The following is a 22924-nucleotide window of genomic DNA, read 5'->3' as shown; positions in this document are numbered from 1 at the left end:
GGTGAATGTGGAGGATAGGGATGAGTGCACTGAATACTCAAGTCGTATGGGTGAGGGTGGGTGTGAAGGATATGGGTAAATCTGTAGAGTATGGGTATGGGTGAAATTGGACGGTATGGGTGAAAATTAAGGTTATGGGTGAATATAACGACGTAAATGGGGTACGAGGGGCTGGGAGAGGGAAAGAAGTGAGAGGGTTGGGTTAAAATGCCTACCCTCTCATCTTCCGCCTTTGAAACCTGACCATCTTCATTTCAGCTCATTTGCCTTCCTTGTTCAACCCTATTTTTTTCTTTACCACTCCCATTTCCTCCCTCGGAAATCTGGCCATCTTCATTCTAACTTCTCTGCCCTCCTTTTAGCAGCAGATGTTTATTTACTTATTTATTTTTTGTACCTTGTAACCGGCCTTTGTAATTACCATTCTGTATTATTTGACTGCGTATGATGTCTCGGTAAAATAATATCGTCAGGAGCCTAATACAGTGCCGCAACTCGAGCTCTGCGGTGCAAAGGTTAACGTGCATGGAATTACCGTAACTCTCATCTGTTTTTGTTACTTAATTCCCTCTTTGGTACTCATTTTCATCTTGTCGTCTCTGCCATCTTATTCCATTTCTTTTTGTTTCGTCTTTGTAACAGACTCACATCCTCTTCCTTTTACGTACGTTGACTCCATTACGAGTATCGTTGTAATATTGCCTGCTTAATTTTTTTTTTTCCCTTGGAGAAGCTTCTTTTTGTGGAGATGATAGAAACGATCTCCATCATCCCCTCCACTACAAGAAATTTTTGTTATATTTTTGCTACCACCAGACATTTATATTAAGTCCAGGAAGAACCTCTAGTTGGGAACTGATATTTCTCTCTCTCTCTCTCTCTCAATCGGTCGGAGTGATTACCTTTAGGTGAATAAAATCGTCTCATGTAATAAATCAGCAAAAAATCCAAGGTGTGCATCATCTAATAAAGGGGTTTGGCTGCTGAATTCCTGAGAGAGAGAGAGAGAGAGAGGGAGAGAGAGAGAGAGACTGGGTGTGACTGTTTACCATTTAATGATTTTGCACCTTCGTTGATATTCGATTGCGGTTAATTTTGTGCATTCTCGTAAATTAATTGGTTGTTGACTCGGTAATTACTGGGCTGGATATCATTAAGTCCCTAAGTAGGCGTGAGGGACTTGGACCATTGGCAGCTCACCCAGAAGGAAGAAAAAAGAAAAGAAAAACAACAGGAAAACAAAAGACACGTGTCCCCCCAAAAAAAAAATCTCCTTCAAGTCAAGGTTTTTGTTCTGGGTCTTGTCCTTCATCTCAGCCTCTCTGGGTCTTGGTACGCAATTTGTGTGTGTGTGTTTGTGTGTGTGTGTGTGTGTGTGTGTGTGTGTGTGTGTGTGTGTGTGTGTGTGTGTGTGTGTGTGTGTGTGTGTGTGTGTGTGTGGCAACTCTACTCGTATTTGCGTGTGTCCCTGGTTTATTGTGGGCATATGTTTACCTATGAGAACTGTGGGGTTTGTGTGTGTGTGTGTGTGTGTGTGTGTGTGTGTGTGTGTGTCTTAGTCATGTGTTTTTATTTCTTTAATTTTGTTGCCTTTTCTTTGCATATTTTCGTTTTCACCACAAAGAAACATCAGCACATTTACTACCTTAACTAAAAATCAGTCAGGTCAGGTCAGGTCAGGCCAGTCTAGGTACGATTCAGTGTATGTTAAATTTGCTGAGGTCAGGTGAGATAAGGTGAGGTAGGTGAAATTAGGTGGAGTCGCGCGGCCCGGATATGAGGGGATGATAAGCCTGGCACCGGTTAAGATAAGAGGGTTGGGTAGGGTGTCACGCCGGATGTTTGTGTACCGGGACGTGTGTGTGTGTGTGTGTGTGTGTGTGTGTTTGTGTGTGTGTGTGTGTGTGTGTGTGTGTGTGTGTGACGACTGTTTGCGTATCCTGGTTCATTGTGGGTGTGTTTGTGTCTGTGAGAAGGACATGAACTGTGTTGGTTGGTAAGTGTTCGAGCTTTTGTCTGTGTGTGTGGCAGTTTGCTTTTTTTTTTTTTTTTTTACAAATTCCAAAAAAGGAAGAAAAAAGATCTTGTCCTTTCCAAAGAAAATAGAAAAAAAGAGGAAGCCAAATTCAAGATCACCTCCTTTGAAGGTGTCTGGACGCGTTGCATTCGTGGGTTAGTGAGTGCTGAATGAGTGCTTTATTTCGTTTGCGTGTGCAGGAGGTTGTGTCCGTTTGTTGGTGTGTGGATAGTCAGTACGTTTCTGTGTGAATGTAATAAGTGTGTGTGTGTGTGTGTGTGTGTGTGTGTGTGTGTGTGTGTGTGTGTGTGTGTGTGTGTGTGTGTGTGTGTGAACTATTCTGTACTCCTATTCGTGTACGCAAAGGAAAGGCAGAACAGTAACACAATAAAACAAGAGAAAAAATACAACCGATAAATCCACGTTTTCCTTTCATTCTGCAAAAGCTCAAGGAATTTATTTTACGTCTTCTCATCCTTTTCAAATCCCCTTCGACCTTCACAAGCCTCCCCAGCCATTCACGTTTGATCAGAGCCTCACCTTCACTCCTTCGCTCCAGTTCCTTCCTCCCACCTCTCTCTCTCTCTCTCTCTCTCTGTTTCCTTTATTCCTCCTCCACCTCCTCCTCCTCCATATTCTCTCCCAGTTTCCTTTATTCCTTCACCTTCCATTCTTCTTTATTGCCTTCTCTCCACTTACTTTTCTCCTTTCCTTATACCTGTTTTCTTACCTTGTCTCTCCTGCAATGTTACTGCTCCACTTCTTACCTCTGTTCATTCCTTTTTCTCTTCTGTATTTTCGCTCTCTCATTCTCCCTGCTGCTCCTCTCGTTCCTCCACTCCTGAGTCTTCCTTTCCTTTCCTTACTCTTTCTTTCTCGTATTTTTTCCCACTCAGCCTCCCGTCTTTCATTTTTTTATTTCTTTCCGAATGGTGATCTAATAGGTCATTACAGCTGAGGATGAAAGCCGTGAATTACGCACACCTATTGGCCACGCCAAGATGCATTAATGTCATATGAAATGGTACCAAGGAAGGCCAGTCTCCCACCTTATAATGACGTGACTACTTTCACACAATATTGGAATTACATTTTTCTTTTTTTACACCCATCACCAACAGTTCCTTCCCTTATTCTGTCTCCAGTCTTTCCCTCATTCTACGTTTTTTTTTTTTCCACCAACCCTTCCCTCCCTCATTCAGTTTCCAGTTTTCTACTCTCTCTCTCTCTCTCTCTCTCTCTCTCTCTCTCATTGAGAGGTAAGGTATCCCAGACTGAGAGATGCAGAGTCAACACGACCCCACCTGGCCTTCATCTCCTCTGTCTCTCTATAGTCTTTCTTCCTTGCTAATTCCTCTTCTTCCTCACTTCCACTGTCTTATTTTTCACTTAATGTCGTCTCACTATCCTCTGTTCACTGTCTCTTCTTCCTTTCCTCTCTCTGTCCTCATTTTTTTTTTTCTTTCGTTTGATCTCCCTTCTCTTTCCTCTCTATCTTTCTCCTCCACACCCCCTTTCGCCTCTTTGCCCTTTGTCACTCCCCATTCTCCTCTCTCTCTCTCTCTCTGCGTCCCTTACTTTTGTCTAATCCTTTCCCTGCCATCCCGTATTCGTGTTTCCATCGAGTGTACTTTCTTGTTTTTCATATTGCTTTCACCTTATTTATTATTTTATTTATTTATTTTTAATCCCATTTCTGCAGCTATCCTTGCCTTATTCACATGTATCCACACTCGCACTCTTATTTCAATCACTTCTCTCCTTCCTACTGTGCCTTAGACTTTCTTTTATCGTCATACTCGTTCCTATCACCCGTTCCTCTCCACTCACTGCACTTTATTACAACCATTGCATTAGTGTTCCTTTCCCCTCTGACTTCAGCGTCATTTTATTGATTTTATTCCTTAGTCTTCCTCTCAGTATAATCCCGCATCTTGTTCGCTATTTTCAGCCATTAAATTCCCTCTCTCATGATCTGCTCCTTGGTTTTCATCACTACTTTTTCCTCACCTTCTCCTCACGCTTTCCTCTTTTGGGTGCCACTTCAAGAAATAGCGCTGTTTACATCTCTTTTTACCACCTGACTTGGTATCTCCCAGCTTTTCTTCCGATCATCTTTCTCTGCCTTTTCTTCCTCGCAGTCCTTTCCTTTCTTTCTCTCTCTCTCTCTCTCTCTCTCTCTCTCTCTCTCTCTCTCTCTCTCTCTCTTTATCCTTCCAACACCGTTCTCTTTCTTTTCTCCTCCCACAGTCTTTCTCAGTATTTTCCTCTCCCACTTTTTTTTCTCTCACTCGTATCGCATTCCTCTCTCTTTTCTCCCATTTTTCTTTTCCGCTTTTAATTCGTTTTTTTTCTTCTCCCATCCCTACTCTGTCTTTTCTCCTCCCATTCATTTCACTTACCATTTCTCTTCCCACTATTTTATTTCCTTTACCAATAAGCCTTCCACTGTTTTGCTCATATTCAACGTTTGACCATCTTTCTCTTCTCTTCCTACCCTCTTTCTCTTCTCCTCCAACTTTCTTATTCCCTCCTCCCACCTTCTTTCTCTTCTCCCACCTTCTTTCTCTTTCTCCTCCTAGCTTCTTTTTCTTTCTCCTCCCACCCCAGGCTACATCTCCCTCCGTCCTCTCTCTTCCTTCCCTCCACCTCCCACAAAAATACTCTTGACCTCTGAGGAAGGACCTTTGGAGTACAACTTGAGCTTCCCCTTCCCTTCCTTCCCCCTTCTCTCTCCCTCCTTCTAGTCCCTTCACTCCCTCCTTCCAGTCCCTTCTCTCCCTCCTTCCAGTCCCTTCTCTCCCTCCTTCCAGTACTTTCTCTCCTGTCTGTTCACTCCTATCTCTTCAGTGTCCTCTCCTTGTCTTTATATTCCCATTCATTTCTCTTTGTATATTGAATCTGATATTTTCCCTTTTTAATCCATTTACGTATTCCTTTTCTGCTACTCTTGCCTTCCTCTTTATCCTTCCATGGTCCACCCTACCCACCCGCCTTCTCCATCAGTCCCCTCATCTACGCTTTCTTGTCGTCCATTCATTCATCCTTCCATCCATCCATCCATCCATCCATCATCTGTCCCTCCGGAAGTCAATCCATCCATCCACCCATCCATCCATCCATCCACCCACGCATCTACTCATCCATTCGTTCATCGATCTGCCCACCTACCCACTCTCCCATTCTTTCTATTCGCCCATCCATCACTACAACCTCCCTTCCTACTTTCCTACCTCCACCACCCGCTCATTCCCTCTCCCAATCCTCATCCTCCCTCCCATGCCCCCTCCCTTTCCCTACCCCCATCACAACCTCCCCTTCCTCTCCCCCAATCCTCTCCCCCAATCCTCTCCCCTTCCATACCCCTAGTCAAGTGTTGGCATAGGTTAACGCAAGACCAACAGAGGCTTGTCGGCTTCCCTGCATATTTTGGAAGAATTGTTATATGGCGGAGTTTTGGGCTCGAGTGTTGGATTTGGGAGGCGATACAGGAGGCAGGAGTGGGAAGAGAGGGGGAGTGGGAGAGGTTATGGGGAGGGTGGCGGAGTGGGGAGAGATGACGAATGGGGAAGAGAGGGTGGGAGTACCGTATGTTATTTTGAGGGACGTGGAGAGAGAGAGAGAGAGAGAGAATCAGGAAATGAAATGCAGCTGGGGATGATTAATCAGAATAAGACAAGTAAAGTAAGAGAAATGACACACAAGAAAGCTAATAAAAAGAGTCAAGAGCTGATGGTAATGAGTGTAACGCTAGGCTCCTCCCGCGGCGTTCAGTTTCCACGCCGTTCGAACCCTGTGCTTCACTTCCACGCCCGAAGCTGTATTTTCTTCGGCTTTATATTGGAGAGCTGAGAGTATTTTCCGAGAGGTTCTGTGTCAAAGCCTCATAATTTCGAGCTTTATTTTGAAGTTTAAATGCCAGATTTTGTTTTTACTTTATTGTGATCAGAATATATATTTTCCAAGAGGTTAGAGTCGAAGGTTTATTTTTTATTTCGAGTTTTATTTGGAGAGCTTATGAGTATTTTCTAAGAGGTTCAGAATAGAAACTTTATTTTTTTATTTTTTTCGAGTTACCGTATATGTATTCATCTAGAGGTTTAGGATCGAATGAAGCTTTACCTGTTTGAGTTTTATTTCCAAGATCTTAAAAATACAGACAATTTCTGTGTAACCTCCCTCTTTGAACGGTACTGTAGCGCATCCCATTTTATTTTCTTTCTCGCTTCTTTTCCCTTTTAGATGTATTCATTTCTCCCTCTTTTATGCTCTTTTTATCTCATCTCCTTATATTTGTTCCGAAAATTTTGTCCTACTTCCTTCTTTGTTCTTCTCTTCCCCTCCCTGCTTTTTTTTTTTTTTTTTTTTTTTTTTTTTGTCGTTCTTCTAGTTTCTAATAATTCTTTTACATAAGCTCCCTTTTCGCTTTCCAATAATTTTTTTTCTCTGCTTCCACTCGTACCTATATTCACTTCCTCATCCCCCCCCCTCCCCCTTTCACACACACATCCTCCATTCTCTTTCACTCCTTCCTGTCTTTCGTACATTAGTTACAAATTTCATGTATGAGCGTGCGTGTGTGATGATGCGTAGCGAATATTATCGATACAGCGTGATGGTTTACACAAGACATTGGTGAATTCTTGGTAACTGGCGATAATTTCAACGTTGTGTGTGTGTGTGTGTGTGTGTGTGTGTGTGTGTGTGTGTGTGTGTGTGTGTGTGTGTGTGTGTGTGTGTGTGTGTGTGCGCGCGCGTGTGTGTGTGTGTGTGTGTGTGTGTGTGTGTGTGTGTGTGTGTGTGTCTGTGTGTGTGTGTACACATTTCTACGCCTGTGTGTGCGTATGGCGGTGAGGGTGGTGGTGGGGTAGCCGCTGAAGGACACTTAGGCAGACTGGGCACGTGAAGGGTTTGTCTTGACCACTGTGGTGTCCCTTATACTGTACCCTCCCTTATACCCTTATACCCTCCCTGATCCTCATATTCCCTTATACTCCTCTTCTTTTTGCTTAACATCCTTTTTATTTGCATAGCCTCTCTTCCATATCTTCTTATTTCGTGAACCTGTTATTTTTCCTTAGTTTTCCTTTTGCGCCATTTTTCCTTTATCTTCCCATAATATTCCTTCTTTATTTTCCTATTCCCCGTACTCACTCATTTTCATTTTTACCCCTATCCACATTTTCCGATTACTTCTTTATGCAGTAACTTTTTCCTCTCATCGTTTATTTCTGTCCCTTTTAAACTGTCATATATTCTTTTCTGTCCTGTATTTTCTGTAAGGTAGTCATTTTTTTTCCTTATCCTACTTCATTTATTCTCGCTTGCTGTTCGTATCCTCAAGTAACTGCATGTGATCATTAAGGCTACTCTTTTCATCCCAATCTTTTCGTATCCTCACACTTTTTTATCATTCTTACAGCTTTTAATCGTCTCATCTTTCTGATCCTCTGCCCCGTTACCTTTTATGATCATTCTTCTCTCCCGTCCCCTCTTCCTCCCCATTTCCAAGGCGGCAAGGAAGAACAGAATAAAAGAAAAAGACGATGTGTGGGGGAGAGAAAAGAAGGGCCAGGAAAAGGGGGAAGAAAGGACAGGAAGTAGAAATGAAAGGAGATAATGGAGGTGGAAGGAAAGGGGGAAGGGAGAGGTGGAAGGGAAAGGAAATGAGAACATGAGGGCGGTGACAGACGGGCTATCTCATTTCTTGTTCCCCTCCTTTCCCCGCCTGTTTATCGTCAGTATTGTTTTCACTCTCGATAAACTCCGGGATTAAGCTTTGCGTCTAGTGGAAGATTATATCCTAAAGATGTTATTTTTGCCCATGCTTTTTGGGACCTTCTGATTATATATTTAATTGGGGATGTATTATTCGTATTGTTCGTTTGCGTGTGTGTGTGTGTGTGTGTGTGTGTGTGTGTGTGTGTGTGTGTGTGTGTGTGTGTGTGTGTGTGTGTGTGTGTTTACCTTTATTTTTGGAGGAACACTTCAGATTTACTTATTTTACATTCTAGTCAATTAAAACGAGATTCCAGTCACCATGAGTGATAGTAATTAGTAAAATTTCTTTAGACCTTGTCAGTGTCCAGAGATAACTTTGGCAGTACACATCATTTTACTTTATTAACCTTTCTAGTGCAATTTTTACTCTTGCCATCTCCGGACGATTTTATTCAGGTTACGAGAGGTCTCCCCCTAAAGCTGAGTAAAATCGTCTGGCCCAAACTATAACAGAATTTAGGTATGACTACATTGAAGGAGTTTTGTTGTCGAAATCCTGGTTGACAAATTTTTCATCATCTTCGTCATCACCATCACCATCATCATCATCATCATCATAGTAAAGTCGCCCATTTTTTTTTCTCTCTATTTACTCGGTACACACCCCTTCTAGTGGCCGGTCAGTGTTGTTGTTGGTGGTGGTGATGGGCACATAGTGAAGCTGAGGGAAAGGGTCGGCGAGATGGTTTGTTTGCGTACCAGAGAGCGTAGCGTCAACACTGCCACAGCAACCAGCCACTATACACGGGTTTTAATCTGTTGGGAAGAGAGAGAGAGAGAGAGACGTGGAGGGAAAGGAGAGAAGAACCTGGTGGGGGAGGGAAAGACGTAGAATTCGAGGGACAGAGATGTGCGAGTCAGAGAAGGGGAGAAGAGAATATGAATGAGGGGACGAGAGAATTTAGGGAAAATGTGAGAGGAGCGCCAGGGGAAATGATGGAGAAGAAAGTTAGGGAGAGAACGATGAGCTGAGGGAATAGGGAAGGGGAGGGGAAAGTGAGACAGGGGAAGAGGCGAGAGAGGGAAGTGAATAGAGGAACTTGGGAAACTGAGAAGAGAAAGAGGTGGAGAAACGGCAGAGACAGAACAGGAAAGCTGGGAGAGGAGAAGAAAGAGGGAGAGAGGAGGAGAGAGATGGAAGAAACGGAAGAGCTTAGGGGAGAAGATGAAACTGCAAGTTGAAGATATACAAGTAGAAACATTATTATAAAGTTGACAGAGAAAAGCTGAGGAAGAAAGGAAAGATGTGTTTAGGTTTAAGGGAAACGAAAAGGGAGAAGGAATAAAAGAAGAGGAAGAAGGGAGGAAAGGAGAATAGGTAATGGAAGTAATGAGACAGGAAGGAAGGAGGAAACAGGATAGAATGAAAGCAAGAGAAGGGGTGAACGAGCATTGAAAGAGAGGAAGACGAAAAAGAAAAGAGGAAGCAGGAAGAGGGAGTGAAATGGAAGGAAACTGAAAGGGGGACGCGATGAAAGAAGTAATGAAAGAGGAAGAAGGGAGGAAGCGACAAAAGGAAATGAGGAAGAGGGAGAGGGTTAAAAGGAAAGGGGAAGAAGTAATAAAAGAGAGGAAGAAGGGAGGAAGGGTGATGAGAAAGAGGGTTGTGGGGGAAGGAGCGGAAGCATTGAGTGACGGAGGGAAAGCAGAGTGAGAGATGGACTAAAAGGGTGAGGGAAAATAATTGGAAGAGGGAAAGAATTGAGGGTCGGGACGAAAGGATTAAGAAATGATAGAATGGAAATGACAGGAAAAGGAACAAGTAGATTGGGAGGATGCCGGGAGAGAAAAGATGGCAGTGACAAAATACGGAAAACAAAACCCTGGTCATTACTGTAGCATATGAATTATAATAACGAGAGAATGCGAATGTTGTAATGGCAGAAAATATAAATAAAAACAAAAGATCATACAGTAAAAATATGTAAGAAAAACTTGTTAGGATTTAAATAGGAAAGTCAGCAGCAATAGATAAGAGGAACTGAATGAAAACGAAAAAACCAGACGAACGGCAACAAATGCGTAATGCTATCCAGAGTAGATTAGATATAAAGAGTGTGGGAACATCATGGGAGAAATTTGAATAGCCCACTTAAAAAAGAATTATATCTAGGAAGTGACACGAATTATAACACGCTGACTGAAAACAAGAAGTTCCAGAGAGATGCGACAGGAACCATAGAGAAGAATGAGGGTGAATATTAAAAATAGTATTAAAAAGAGGTGTACAGATACCGAAAGCCAGAAAATATTTTGAAGTAGGGAAAGTGGGATCAACAGATATGAGAGCCTGAATGAGTATAAAAAAAAAAAAGGGGCGAACCAAAACATGATTTATGAATCTGTGACAGGGTGAATGGAAGGCGGGGAATGTTGAGGGTAGGTAGGTAGGGCCATTGAGAGAGAGGGAGGGAAAACTGAATATGCAAAACACGAATACAGGTGAGAGAAAATCCACGACAGGTAAAACACAGATTAGAACATGGAGGACGACACACACACACACACACACACACACACACACACACACACACACACACACACACACACACACAAAATAATAATAATAATAATAATCGCAGAACGGAGACGGTGCGTGAATCAGCCACGACGGATTAAAACATAAAGCCAAGACAATTCGAAGTTATCTTAATCTGATCATACCCTTGCAAAAGTTGCTTAGAATGGGTTAGAATAGCCTCTCTCGTTTACGTCTCTCTCTTGTGGTCTTAAAACGAAAACTAAGCAGACTACTGTAGAAAACTGAGACTGGAACCTGTGTACAGTAGAGTCCCTTGTTGGGTTAACAGTCTTGCTCTTATTATTCTCTCTCTCTCTCTCTCTCTCTCTCTCTCTCTCTCTCTCTCTCTCTCTCAATACCATAGAACACGAAGACTCTAACAATCACAACCCACACCACACAAACCAGTCACAAAATTAGCAGTAAGCCATCCTAGTTACCAGTTTTTGTTTTCCTTGCTGGAGAAGAGGGGGGAGGGGGGTTGTACTTTCCATGGGGGAGGGGGTGATATGGAGTTTTTATGACACCCTAAAACCTGACGGGGTCGACCCTATGGCGGTGCGGGCGGAGGGAGTGGGGGTGGGGGAATGAGGGGAATTGCCGTAGTATGTGATGGAGGAGGATGAGTATGAAGTGACGAGAATGCAGGTGTTGTGATGATGATGACGTTATTTAATCAATTATTATTATTATTATTATTATTATTATTACTGATGTTGCCGTCGTTGTTTTGGTAATTATTAGTTGTTGGTGATGGTGCGGTATATCTTCTTCATTCACTTCCTCTTGTTTACAGGATTAATAAAAGAGGATCACATGATGAATAGGCCTATATCATTAACAGAACTTTCCTATTTAACGCTATCAGCTTCCTGTCACCAGTATACAGAGATATTTAGTACGGCACGCACCTATCGTTTATCGGTTCCCCGTCCCTTCCTTCCTTCCCACTCTCGCTTCCGTCTTCCATTCCTCCGTCGTCTTTCTGCATATCACGCACACTTCCCATATTCTTAACCCCATTCCCTCGCCTAATCTCACATCTTACCATTTCCTTCACATCCCTCTCCTCGTCTTTCTTTTTCCTCTCCCTATCCTCCCTCTCCTTCTCTCACCTCTCCCTCTGCTCTTAACTCTCCCTTCCTTTCCCTCTCTCACCTCTTCCTTGTCTCCCTCCTTCACCTTTCCCTTGTCTCCCTCTCACCTCTCCCTTGTCTCCCTCTCACCTCTCCCTTGTCTCCCTCAGTCACTTCTTCCTTGTCTCCCCCTCTCCCCTCCCCTCCCTCTCCTCTCACCACTCCCTCTTATTTCCCCTCGCCTCTCCCCTCCTTCCTCTTATCTCCCCTTCTCTCCTCGACTCCTCCCCCTTCTTTCCCTCCCAACGGATTCCTAGTGATGCGGAGAGGTGGGTCTTTCACACATTTCCTCCAGCCGAGAATAACTGTCACTATGCCTATTTAGTTTGGAAGTCAGGCCATATTTATGTCTCCTTCAGTCGGTCTATAAGTCGTATCAGTAAACCTTGTCAGCTCAGATATGTTATATATATATTTAATTTTTATTGACGATTATTTTTATTCATTATAAAAGTGCCCCTCGTTAATGAAGATTTAATGAAGGCTATATCTAACTCCCGCATTTTGAAAAGCCTGTTCAAAACTAGTCATGTGCAGAAAAGAACAATAAAAAACTTCCTTTGGCTCAAGAGGTCAGAGAAGAGCAAAAGTGAATCCCCCTGTTCGTTATGGTGCTTTATGTAACACCTGTGAGCAAGAGATGCGAGTGGTCTACCTGCCACGTTACAAAGTGAAGGTAGAAGAGAGACAGATTAGCCAAAGAGAAACTATTCTTATCAAGCTTTTCATTAATGACTGCCGGAATGGGTTGCTTACCTAAACATTCTCCTCTTGTTTTAAATGACTTTTTGGAAAGTATATCTAAATCAGAATGTAAAGTTACCGGTATCTTTCATTTATATGTACGTTATAGCCTAATTTGAGTTTATTTAAATTAGCTCACGCTGTGCATGTCGACTGCAGTGCCTGCCTACTACAACCATTGTCATTCCTATCGCAGCATCAGCGTTACCCTGTTCCACCGTGTGCCTCTTATCTCGCAATAGCCGTCTGCCCACCATTGTCTCTCTGCCATCCTCTCCTCACACCTCGCATGTCAAAGCGCTGTTTAATTTTCCCCCGATATTGGAAGTCAGAAAGAAGCGAGAATACAATTTACCCCACACAATGCCCCGTGGTGCTGTGTGTGCGCGTCCCCCAGTCCTCACATCCCCCCCCCCCCACGAACCCCCGCTTCCCCTCTCTACCCCATACCGCCCCCATATATTCCTTTCCCACCCTACCCTGCGGCCCCATACTCCTCGCTTCCTCCTCCTCCTCCTCCCCCTATATCCTTCTTCCATCGTCCCAGCAAGCTCAGTAGGCTCCCCTCTCCCCATATCCCCCCTGGCCCCTTCTCCATACCCCCCGTCCCCCATACTCCCCTGCCCCCCTCTCCAAACCCCCCCGTCCTTCATACCCCCCCGTCTCCTCCTGCCCTCCGTTCCCCATACCTTTCCCCCGTCCTTCCCCAAATATTCCCTCTTTCACCTCACCGCACCCGTCACCTTTATTCCATATCATAAACCAGTCTGCGGGGAACCTCATGCGCCCTCACCTGAAATTAGTGGGTCCTCCGGCTGCCGACTCACTTATGACCGTATTTCAGGCAGATATTCTTACGCAGACCGACCCGATTTGAACTATGTGCTGTGTGGGGGTCGGGGGGAGGGCACATTTGGCGGTATATGTACTTGTGTCACGTTTAGCGGCTTTTGATGTTGGTGTCACATTTGGCGGCATATGAGGTTGGTGTCACTTTTGGCGGCATTTGAGGTTGGTGTCACGATTGGGGGTATTTGGGGTTGGTGTCACATTTGGCGGCATTTGAGGTTGGTGTCACATTTGGCGGTATTTGAGGTTGGTGTCACATTTGGCGGTATTTGATGATGGTTTCACAGTTGGCGATATTTAAGGTTGGTGCCATATTTATCGGTATTTGTGGTTCGTTTCACATTTGGCGGTATTAGAGGTTGGTGTTACATTTGGCGATACTCGAAGTTAGTAACCTGCCATTCAGCTGTCCCGACCTGATTTGACCTGTGCGCCTTACGGGATGGGGTCACATTTGGCGGTATTTGAGGTCGGTACTCTTCCTGTGACCCATCCTGTTTTGACTTCTGCGCTGTATGGGGTCACTTGCCTTTGACAGTATTTGTGGCTGATAGACCATACTCTTCTCTCCGTTGTACTGATATTCCACCGCTGTCCCAACCTTGCTTCACCTACAGCATGTGTTAATATGGGTCTACCTGCGATACCTGAAGCTTTTTAGAAACTTCACTGTCGATCGCCATGAACGCCTTGACTCATTCACTTAGAGGGGTTTATCCCGAGCTGAATAAAATGGTTCCTCATGCTAAAGGGGTTACTTGTTTAAAAAGAAACTGATGGGGTTACCTAAATGAAGTGTTTAAGGAGGCTGGACAATTAGAGCAGAGCGGGCAAACAAGCCTAAGAGTCGACAAAGGGAACAATACGACTACCGCTAAAAGGTGACCGTTCTCTTCTCACACACACACCGGCCCTATGGCAAACACGGTGTAAGAGAACCGCTGACTCCTCTATCTTCCCCCAGTCACCCATCGCCCTTACCCACACCCACCCACCACAATCATACACCACTCTACCTACCCAGCAGCTGCGGTTTTACACACACACACACACACACACACACACACACACACACACACACACACACACACAGGCCGTTGCGGTCGACCTCACCCACCAGTACACAAACACGGGAGAGGGCGAAGGGCGGACGGTTGTGGGATGAAATGGGATGGTGAAGGTGGGGGATGGAGTGAGGATAGATAGGTATGAAACATGAAGTTGGTGGTGAGGCTGGAATGAGAACAGATAATGAGAAGATATAAGGATGTAATGGGTAGAACAAAATTGTGAGGATAATGTGAGTAGAGATTATGGATTGGGTCAGAGATAGTGTGAGGGAGGAGAGGGACGAGATTTGAAGCTGGTGTGGGTATGAGCATTGGGTTAAGCAATAGAATGAGGATGGATGGAGTGATGGGTTAGGTTATAAAATGAGGACAGATAGCAATGAGATGAGTGGTTGGTGTGGGTGGTTGATTTAGGAATTGTTCAGGGATAGTGAGAACGGATAGGGATGAGATGTGAAGCTGGTATGTGTATGAAAGGTACTGTTATTAGAGGGATGAATATTGTTGTATATACTTTTGATAAGAGGGAGTATATTGTAGTTGTAGAAGGTGATTGATAGTTACAGATTATGAAGAGACGGACTAATGGTTTGGAAAGTTGATTAATGGGTCGTATTGAGAGTGAGAGAGTGTTTTGCTGTTGGAGAGAGTGAGCGATTGAAAGATGGGGAGCAAGATGTAAGGAATTGTAAATTTTAGTTGTGGGTCAGATTTACGTGCTTACAAATTGTTAATAGGCGGATGGAAGTTTTGGGAAGTTAATGTACCGTAGGGAGACCAAGAGAGTAATTTTGGTGATGGAAAGTGTGTGGGACGAAAAGGTTTGAGAGTCTTGGTGCAGTATTTTTAGTTGTGGATGGCTATTGATACAAGTCGTAAAGGGATGACCGGATGTTTTGGGCGGATAATTAATTGATCATAGAGAAAATGAGGGACTTGAAGGTGTGGAGGATGAGAACAAGAGGAATGAAAAGTAATCTGCAATGTCCTGTTGTTATTGGAGGGCATTGTACGAAATATTATACGGTGGATTATTACGGGACGAACGAATGGTTTTGAGAGGGTGTTAATGGGTTAGAGAGAGAGAGAGAGAGAGACGGGAGGGGGGCAGAGGTAGTGGTAGAGGGTAGAGGAAGGTTGTGGTGTCAGTAAGGGTAAACACTGACCCCCTCTACTTCTGCCCCTCTCCATCTTCCTCCTCCCTTCTCTCTCATTCCTGTAGCCACTCCTTTTGCCTAACGGTAATTTTGGCCACTATTTGCAAGTCTCCCTTCAATACACATGCTAACGGAACATTATCAGTAATCTTTCACTTTACGTGTGTGTGTGTGTGTGTGTGTGTGTGTGTGTGTGTGTGTGTGTGTGTGAACTTTTAATACTTTTTTTTAAAGAGTTTGTCTATTAAATTCTGTTCGCTTCGCCTTTTCTGTTTTCTCAGTATCGTTCATTCACTCCAGTCACCCTCGCTCTCTCCCCTTCATTTTCTCCCTCATTCGCTTTCTTACCTGCCTTCTCTTTCCTCTCCTCCCACCACCACCACCATCCCTCCCCTCCCTTTTCACCCCCATCGTCCCTCCCCTCCCCTTACGCCCCCACAATCCCTCTCCTCCCCTGTACCCTCTGCGGTCGCTCTCACCTACCTGGGATCCGGAACAAACAGGTGATTGAAGCAGTAACACACACAAGCAGGCACACATCCGCATGCCCGGCCACGGCAAACAAGGGGGCAGTTATACGGCTTACTGATACACTTCTCTGTCCTTTCTCCCTCTCCTTGCTTACTTGTCAGTCTTTTTATTTCTCTCTCTCTCTCTCTCTCTCTCTCTCACTATTTTCCCTGTGTTCCGGTTGTTTCTCGTGGAATTTCCCTTCTCCCTTCCTTTCCCATCGCTCTCACTTACCTTTCTCCACGAATTTTCACTCACTGCCTTCTCATAATTTTCTCGTTATTGTGTATTTCCATATATGATTTCTCGTTCTGTTCTTAACCCTTTTTGATTTTCTGTTTGTTTTATTTTTTACGTGCAACAGCCTTTTTAGAATAGTGCAAAACAGAGGGAAAAAAGTACAGGTTCGAATTACCCCGTGCTGTGGTCCCTGTAACTTAATTTATTCAGAAGGTACGCTGGCTGATCTGTGGCGCGAACGATTTTATTTTATTTTTTTTGTGCGGTTGTCTTTTCCCTCCAGTGGAAAATTTCGAGTTAACATATTGAAAAGTACTGATTTATAGGATACTGTGAGCATTATTTTCACAAACGATTGATATTTCGTGGGCTGTGCGTCATACATAACGATGCTGTAATCCGGTTTCACACATGCCCTTGAGATGAGGATCAGATAAAAGTTAGGCTGACTGATTTCATGGTAGACATGAATCTGAGGAGAAAGGTAACTCCAGGTATAATCCCCTCATCTTTCTTGTGTTATAGAAGACACGAAGCTTTTTTTTACTTTAAGTGCTAGAAGGTATAGTTGCCTTTTCCCCCTCCCCCTTTTCCCTGAGTTTACCGCAACCAAACCTTGATGTCTTTGTGCATCAGATGAATGTATGATATGAGGAAAGCACATTTTCTTTATCCAAGATAGCAAAATGTGAATGTAGACTCGTAGAGCAAGCTTCATCTCTCTCTCTCTCTCTCTCTCTCTCTCACACACACACACACACACACACACACACACACACACACACACACACACACACACACACACACACACACACACACACACACACACACACACACACACACACACACACACACACACACACACACACACACACACACACACACACACACACAAATGGAACCTCCGTGCTGAATATGCATATAATATTTTCTGTATATCTGGTACCCGTTTTATATAGTTATCCCTATGGATGCACATCATACAAATAATAAAGGCAAACTGTTGAACAAGCTTTTAAGCTTAATTCGTGTGAGTGTGGAAAGTATCTTCTGTACTTAATCAGAATATATCCTTGGTTTCTTGGATGTTAATTGCTTGGAGGATTTTCATAGCAGTAACGTATAATCAGTGTCTTAATATAGTCATCATTATCTTTACTCTTTTCTACCAGCTTAAGATATAATCCGCATCCACAGGAATACATGTAAAAGGGTAATAGGTTTAGAAATAAGTTCATAACATACACAGAGGCTGGAAGCATCGTGACCAGACAGATTTGTTAGATAAATTTGTTAAAATATTAAACGTGGCTAAGTTTACACCGTTCCGGACTATTATTGTAGTTGTGTACCCAGTATCAATAACGTGTATAATTTTGCAATTTTGGTAGAGTGCATATTGGTAATGGAACAGGCTTTATATAAGAACAGTATGGTGTTGGTTTGTATTGGTGGTGTAGTGTAGTGTTGGGAGTGGTGTGTGTGTGTGTGTGTGTGTGTGTGTGTGTGTGTGTGTGTGTGTGTCCGTCCTCACTAACCCCCCCCTCTCTTCCCTCCCCACAGATGGAGAACCCGGCGTTCCTGGAGAGCGAGCAGCAGTCCGTGTACGATAGCGGCCCCGCCCGCAACATGTCCCAGCGCCGCCCACACCACCTGCCCGCCCTCCACCACGGCCATGCCCCCCGCGCCATGCCCATGCCGCAGCACATTGCCCACGTCCACAACGGGCGTGTGCTGGGCGTGACGGGCGTGCCAGGGGGTGTGTTACCTGGGTCGGTGGTCCAGGTGGGCGGGGCGCCGGCCGCCTCACCCACCTCCGCCCACTACCCCGACCCCTCCTTGCCGCCCCTGTGCCCCGCCCACTTGCCGCCCCAGTCCCACGTGGCCCACGGTGAGCCCCTGTACTCATGCCAGGCCCCACGCGGCCACGACCACGTGTACCAGTGTCCTGGACCACGGGGGGATCACCGCCACCACAGGGACCCCCGGGATAACCGGGACCCACGAGATCATCGGGACCATCGTGATCACCGGGATCCTCGGGACTCCCGTGACCCTCGGGATCCACGCGATCATCACGACCTCCGCGACCACCGGGACCCTCGGGACCCACGCGACATGGACCCCCGGGACCACATAGACCCCCGCACAATGGACCCTAGGGATCACATGGACACTCGCGATATGGACCCTCGAGAACACGGTGATTCCGGTGTGGACCCCCGCGAGCAGCTGGAGGGCAGCAGCGGTGAGCAGCGGGGTGACTACCACTACGGCGGCAGTGACTACTCCAGCACCGAGCCTATCTACGCCCAGCCGCACCTCTATCCCCGCCCACCCGGCCCCGGCACGCCCACCCTTGGCTACAGCAACGCCCGCGGATCGCTACGGACGGCGGGCCACATGGCTGCTGGCACCCCGGCCAAGTATCTCGTCCGAACCGACTCCTGCGGCAACTCCACCGCGTCATCTACCCTGCCCACTGTGTCCGCCCTTCTGGCACCTGAAGCCGCCCATACGCCGCCCACGCCCGCCCACACTTCGACGCCCTCCCTCCGCTCTTCCGCGCGCCACGGGAAGGGCGGAACTACACCTACGCCAGCCAAACTGAAGCGACAAGGGCTTTTCCGTGCGTGGAAGGTGAAGTTCATGCGGGGCGAAGGGGGGCGGCGGCGGGCGTGTCTGGTGGCGGCGGCGGTGGCGGTGGTGTTGCTGCTGGTGCTAGGGGGCCTGGCCGCCGCCCTATACTTCACACGTAAGTAGCCTCCCTCACTCTGTCCAGGTACAGTCAGGAACATAACTTCATAAATCATTCCACAGCATTTCACGCTTGGGATATGTTCACCACTGTCCTCCTTAATGCAGCATATCAAAATAGTGTACAGTATACGAGTAAATAATCATAAAAAAAGTCCTCTCGCCTAAACCTCTTCACCCTATGGCATACTTTAAATCTGTCTTTAAGCGATTTTATGCAACTCAGGATAGACATCTTGCTGCGGGAGTAACGTATGATTGTAACTCCTCCAGCCTAGTTCAGTTCCTTTATTACTCCATATCCCTCCAAGTTTGAGTAAGATTGTTTGGTAATAGCAAGAATAACAGTAAAGAACGTCATCGTATTGAAGAGGTTAAGAGCATTAGCCAGCAGAGGGGTGTGAGAAGAGGCGACATGTTCGATTAGGCGAACTTTTGTCCCCGACTGTACCAAGCCGTAGCCTATTAAACCATTCTATAGTTGTAATAATTGTATCATTACAGACGTGTATGTCTTCATGTACACGGCAACAGTCACAGGGTTGTACACACACACACACACACACACACACACACACACACACACACACACACACTCTGTATCTGCTTGCCCGTCTGTCTGTCTCCTTGCTGTCACCTGTGCTCGTCCGTCATGTTCCTCTTCTCATCTACCCTCTTTTTGTGCCCAGACCCGCTCTTCGTCTGTTCTACTTCTCCTCTCATAATTAAGGGGTCCCACAGCCGCACCTTGACCCTCTACAGTTTTCGCGTGTGGATGTAGGCTAGCAAGGGTGTGTGTGTGTTTGTGTGTGTGTGTGTGTGTGTGTGTGTGTGTGATGTGTGTGTGTGTGTGATGTGTGTGTGTGTGTGTGTGTGTGTGTGTGTGTGTGTGTGTACAGTGAAGTGCCTGTTCGCAATTTGTATGTGTGAATTTATGTAGTTATCAATGCGTTTTATGAAGTGTTGTGTTTGAGTATTTTATGTCCGTGTATATGAATGTTTATAATGATTTGCCTAGATGTAGAGTGTGTGTGTGTGTGTTAATTTACATAGTGATACTGCGTTTTTGTAGGTACACATATTCCACAATAGAGTTATATGAGAATATGTATTTGCCAGTGACATTTAAAGACTGTGTGTGTGTGTGTGTGTGTGTGTGTGTGTGTAATGGCGGTGTAGGTATGTGAGTGTGTGTGTGCGTGTGTGTGGGCGTGATAGCATCGGCGCTTGGGGCTTGGGGTTGAGGGGGGAATGTGAGGAGAGGGTGAGAGAGGGAAAGACACTCACCCGCATCTCCGAACGCTGCAATAAAACATTTCATCTACTCTTTACTCTCTCTCTCTCTCTCTCTCTCTCTCTGTCAATCAATCAACCGTTCACTAAAGTTTCCCGTACACTCCAAATTTTCTGTGCTTCTCGTCTCCTCCTGTTACGTCCTCTTCTTACTTCTCCACCAGTAAGTCTCCATTTTCCCCTTTTCCTTTCCGCATAGCCTGCCCCAGATTCATCCGCTGTCTCCTTCCTCTCTTTATATGGTGTCCCTCGTTTTCTCACTTCGCCTCTTCACCGCTCTTCCTCTTTTCAGTTACACCAGATGTCCGACTATCCGTAAAACTCCCTTCAAATACCTCAAACGCTACTTGAAACTTGTCTCTTGGTGGGTGGCGATGTGCAGTGATGGATGTTAGAGAAGGTGAGTGGTGGAAGGTACAGGCTTGGAAAAGAACACATGTTGAAGCGTATGGAGAACCACCTTATGCGAAACCTTGACTAGCCTTTATCCCTGCTCTTGTGCTTCTTTACTCATGCTAAAGTTATCGCAGTAGCGCCACGATACTCGCATGACTTTTTTTTTTTTTCTTTCTTGTTATGTAGTAATGGCCTGTGTTCATTGAGCGCAAAGCGGAAAACGTCATTAGTTCGCAGATTATACAGAGAATACTGCAGGAAAATTTGTGGTGAGAAATTGTTAACTTTCTTGTAAGTACTAAATTTGGTCGTGGTTTACATAAAAATGAGAATAATAATTAATTTATGTACTGTAGTCGAATGGCGTAAACAGCTTGAATCTTAATATAAGCTACTGGTCAGTCACAGTGCTGTAACTTTAATTTTTAGCGGACTGGAGCACAAAGACGACAAGAAAAGCATCCACATGTGTATTGTAACAGGCTGAAAAGATAAAAGCGATGCAAACAACGGTGAACCCAGACACCTTGCACTCCCCCCTCCCCCCGCGAAATTCAGTCCAACAATAAAAGAGGAGCAATAAACAGGGTCACAATATCTGTTCCCCCACTTTCCGAGTGACACCGACTCCAGTTGCTGTCATAAGGCTTTCTCGTGTCGCGTCCCCTCCCTATCTCCCCCCTCCATATGTCGCGTCCCCTTTCTCTCAGGCCTCCATGTGTCGTGCCCCCTCCCACTAGCTCTCACGTGTCATCCCCCCCACCCTTTCTCAACTCCTTTCTCGTGTCGTGTCCTCTCTCTGTTCCTGTCGTGTCCCCTCCTTCCCCATCTGCCATCCTCCCTCATCATACTAGTGTTGGCACCCCTTCCTTTCTCAGTCCTCCTTTTAAAGTCCCCCCTCCCCTCTCTAAGCCCTCCCTTGTCGCACCTTTTCTTCAGCTCCCCTTGTGTCGCTTCTCCCTCCCTCAAACCCCCCTTCCCCATCATGCCCCCTCCCACTCAGCTCCCCTTTTATCCCCCCCCTCCGCGCTCCAGCCCTCCACGCCTCGTCACACTCGCGACAACACCCCCGCCCCTCGCTGCTCGTCTCTAAAGCTGAAGTGCCTGGCCTGAATAATTTGTCAGAGAGTGTTGAGCAGCGTCTTGGCTGGATTGAGAAGGATGAAGCCGAGCGGAATGCGAGTGTTGTCTCAGATACAGGTTGCAGGGCTAATGGTAAAAGAGTGGGATAGTCAACTCTTTCTTTGCTAGTAAGCTCTTTTCTTGTTTTTGGAACTTGGCTAGATTGAGAAGGATGTGACTGTAGGATGCGAGTGATTGTGTGTGTGTGTGTGTGTGTGTGTGTGTGTGTGTGTGTGTGTGTGTTCGACTTGTAAATACAAATTGCAGGCCCAGTGTAAAAAAGGATTGGACTTCTCCTATTCCCCCATCCCCCAACTCTTTCTTTCAAGTCATCTCTCCCATCCCCATTCTTCAGTTCTCCTACATAGACCTACTCCGCCATCCCCCCCTGTCGTCATTTCCCACTCATTTCCTAAACTCTTTTTCCCCATATCCCCTCAGAATCCCTGTACTAGACAATTTCCACAGTTATCATCCCCACTCCTCTCTCCCAACCACTTTCCCCATTCCCCTCGTCTAAATTCCTTTCGACACTTCATGCCACCATCCCGCATCCCTCATCCCCGTCCCCTATTCCCTCTCCCTGTCCCCCCACCCCGCAGATCCCAGCATACTCTCTCTCTCTTCGGCACCCCATCACTTCCTTCACACCGTCCATCTCCCTTGTTCTATAATAACACCATTCTCCCGTTTCTCTCCCCAACTCCATTTTCCCTTTCTCCCCAAATCCCCAACTTACGCCATCCCAGTACACTATCCCCATTCATCCCATCCCCCGACCGCTATTTCCCCCCCTCACTCTACCATCGACCATTCCCCATCTTCCACTCCAACCCTCCCCCCAAACCACCTCCAATAACCCAATCCCCGACCCCACCTCCATTTCCCCTTCACTCTACCGTCCACCATTCCCCATCATCAACCTCTCCCATCCCTCACAACTCCCCATCTTCCACCCCTCCCCTCCTCCCCCACAACTCCCATCTTCCACCCCTCCCCTCCTCCCCCACAACTCCCATCTTCCACCCCTTTCCTCCCCCACAACTCCTTATCTTCCACCCCTCCCCTCCCCCACAACTCCCTATTTTCCACCCTTCCCCTCCCTCACAACTCCCCCAGTCCCCCAACCTCTCACCGGCTGGTCCACTGTAAGATTGGCCCGGTAACAGGATTCTTCGTGCTCTTTTCCTAAGTTGCCCCGGGCGGCGCTGTGTTGCATGTGCGCCCTCGCCCTTGTATATAGATGCTGCTTGCTGGCTGCTGAGTGCGCCTGAATATGGAGGAGACGGGGATTTGTGTGTGTGGTTGAGCTGGTTGGCGCTGGTGGATGT

At 46.0% G+C, this 22924-nt stretch overlaps 1 protein-coding gene across 1 annotated transcript in view; it reads left to right on the top strand.

The window, feature by feature from the left end:
• The window catches only part of LOC145405824 (uncharacterized), a 629196-nt gene that overhangs the window by 102813 nt on the left and 503459 nt on the right, over window positions 1-22924 (top strand). The window contains exon 2 of the mRNA XM_080277062.1: window positions 17589-18780. Coding sequence (XP_080133188.1) covers window positions 17589-18780 — 1192 coding nt within the window. The remainder of the gene's footprint in view (window positions 1-17588; window positions 18781-22924) is intronic.

This window comes from Coenobita brevimanus, chromosome 68 (genome assembly GCF_032717465.1).
Source record: "Coenobita brevimanus isolate Jiangsu-jjx chromosome 68, ASM3271746v2, whole genome shotgun sequence".
NCBI classification, from domain to species: Eukaryota; Metazoa; Arthropoda; class Malacostraca; order Decapoda; family Coenobitidae; genus Coenobita; species Coenobita brevimanus.
Note: the sequence above shows the minus strand (reverse complement) of the source record. Positions and strands in the feature narration are given on the sequence as shown.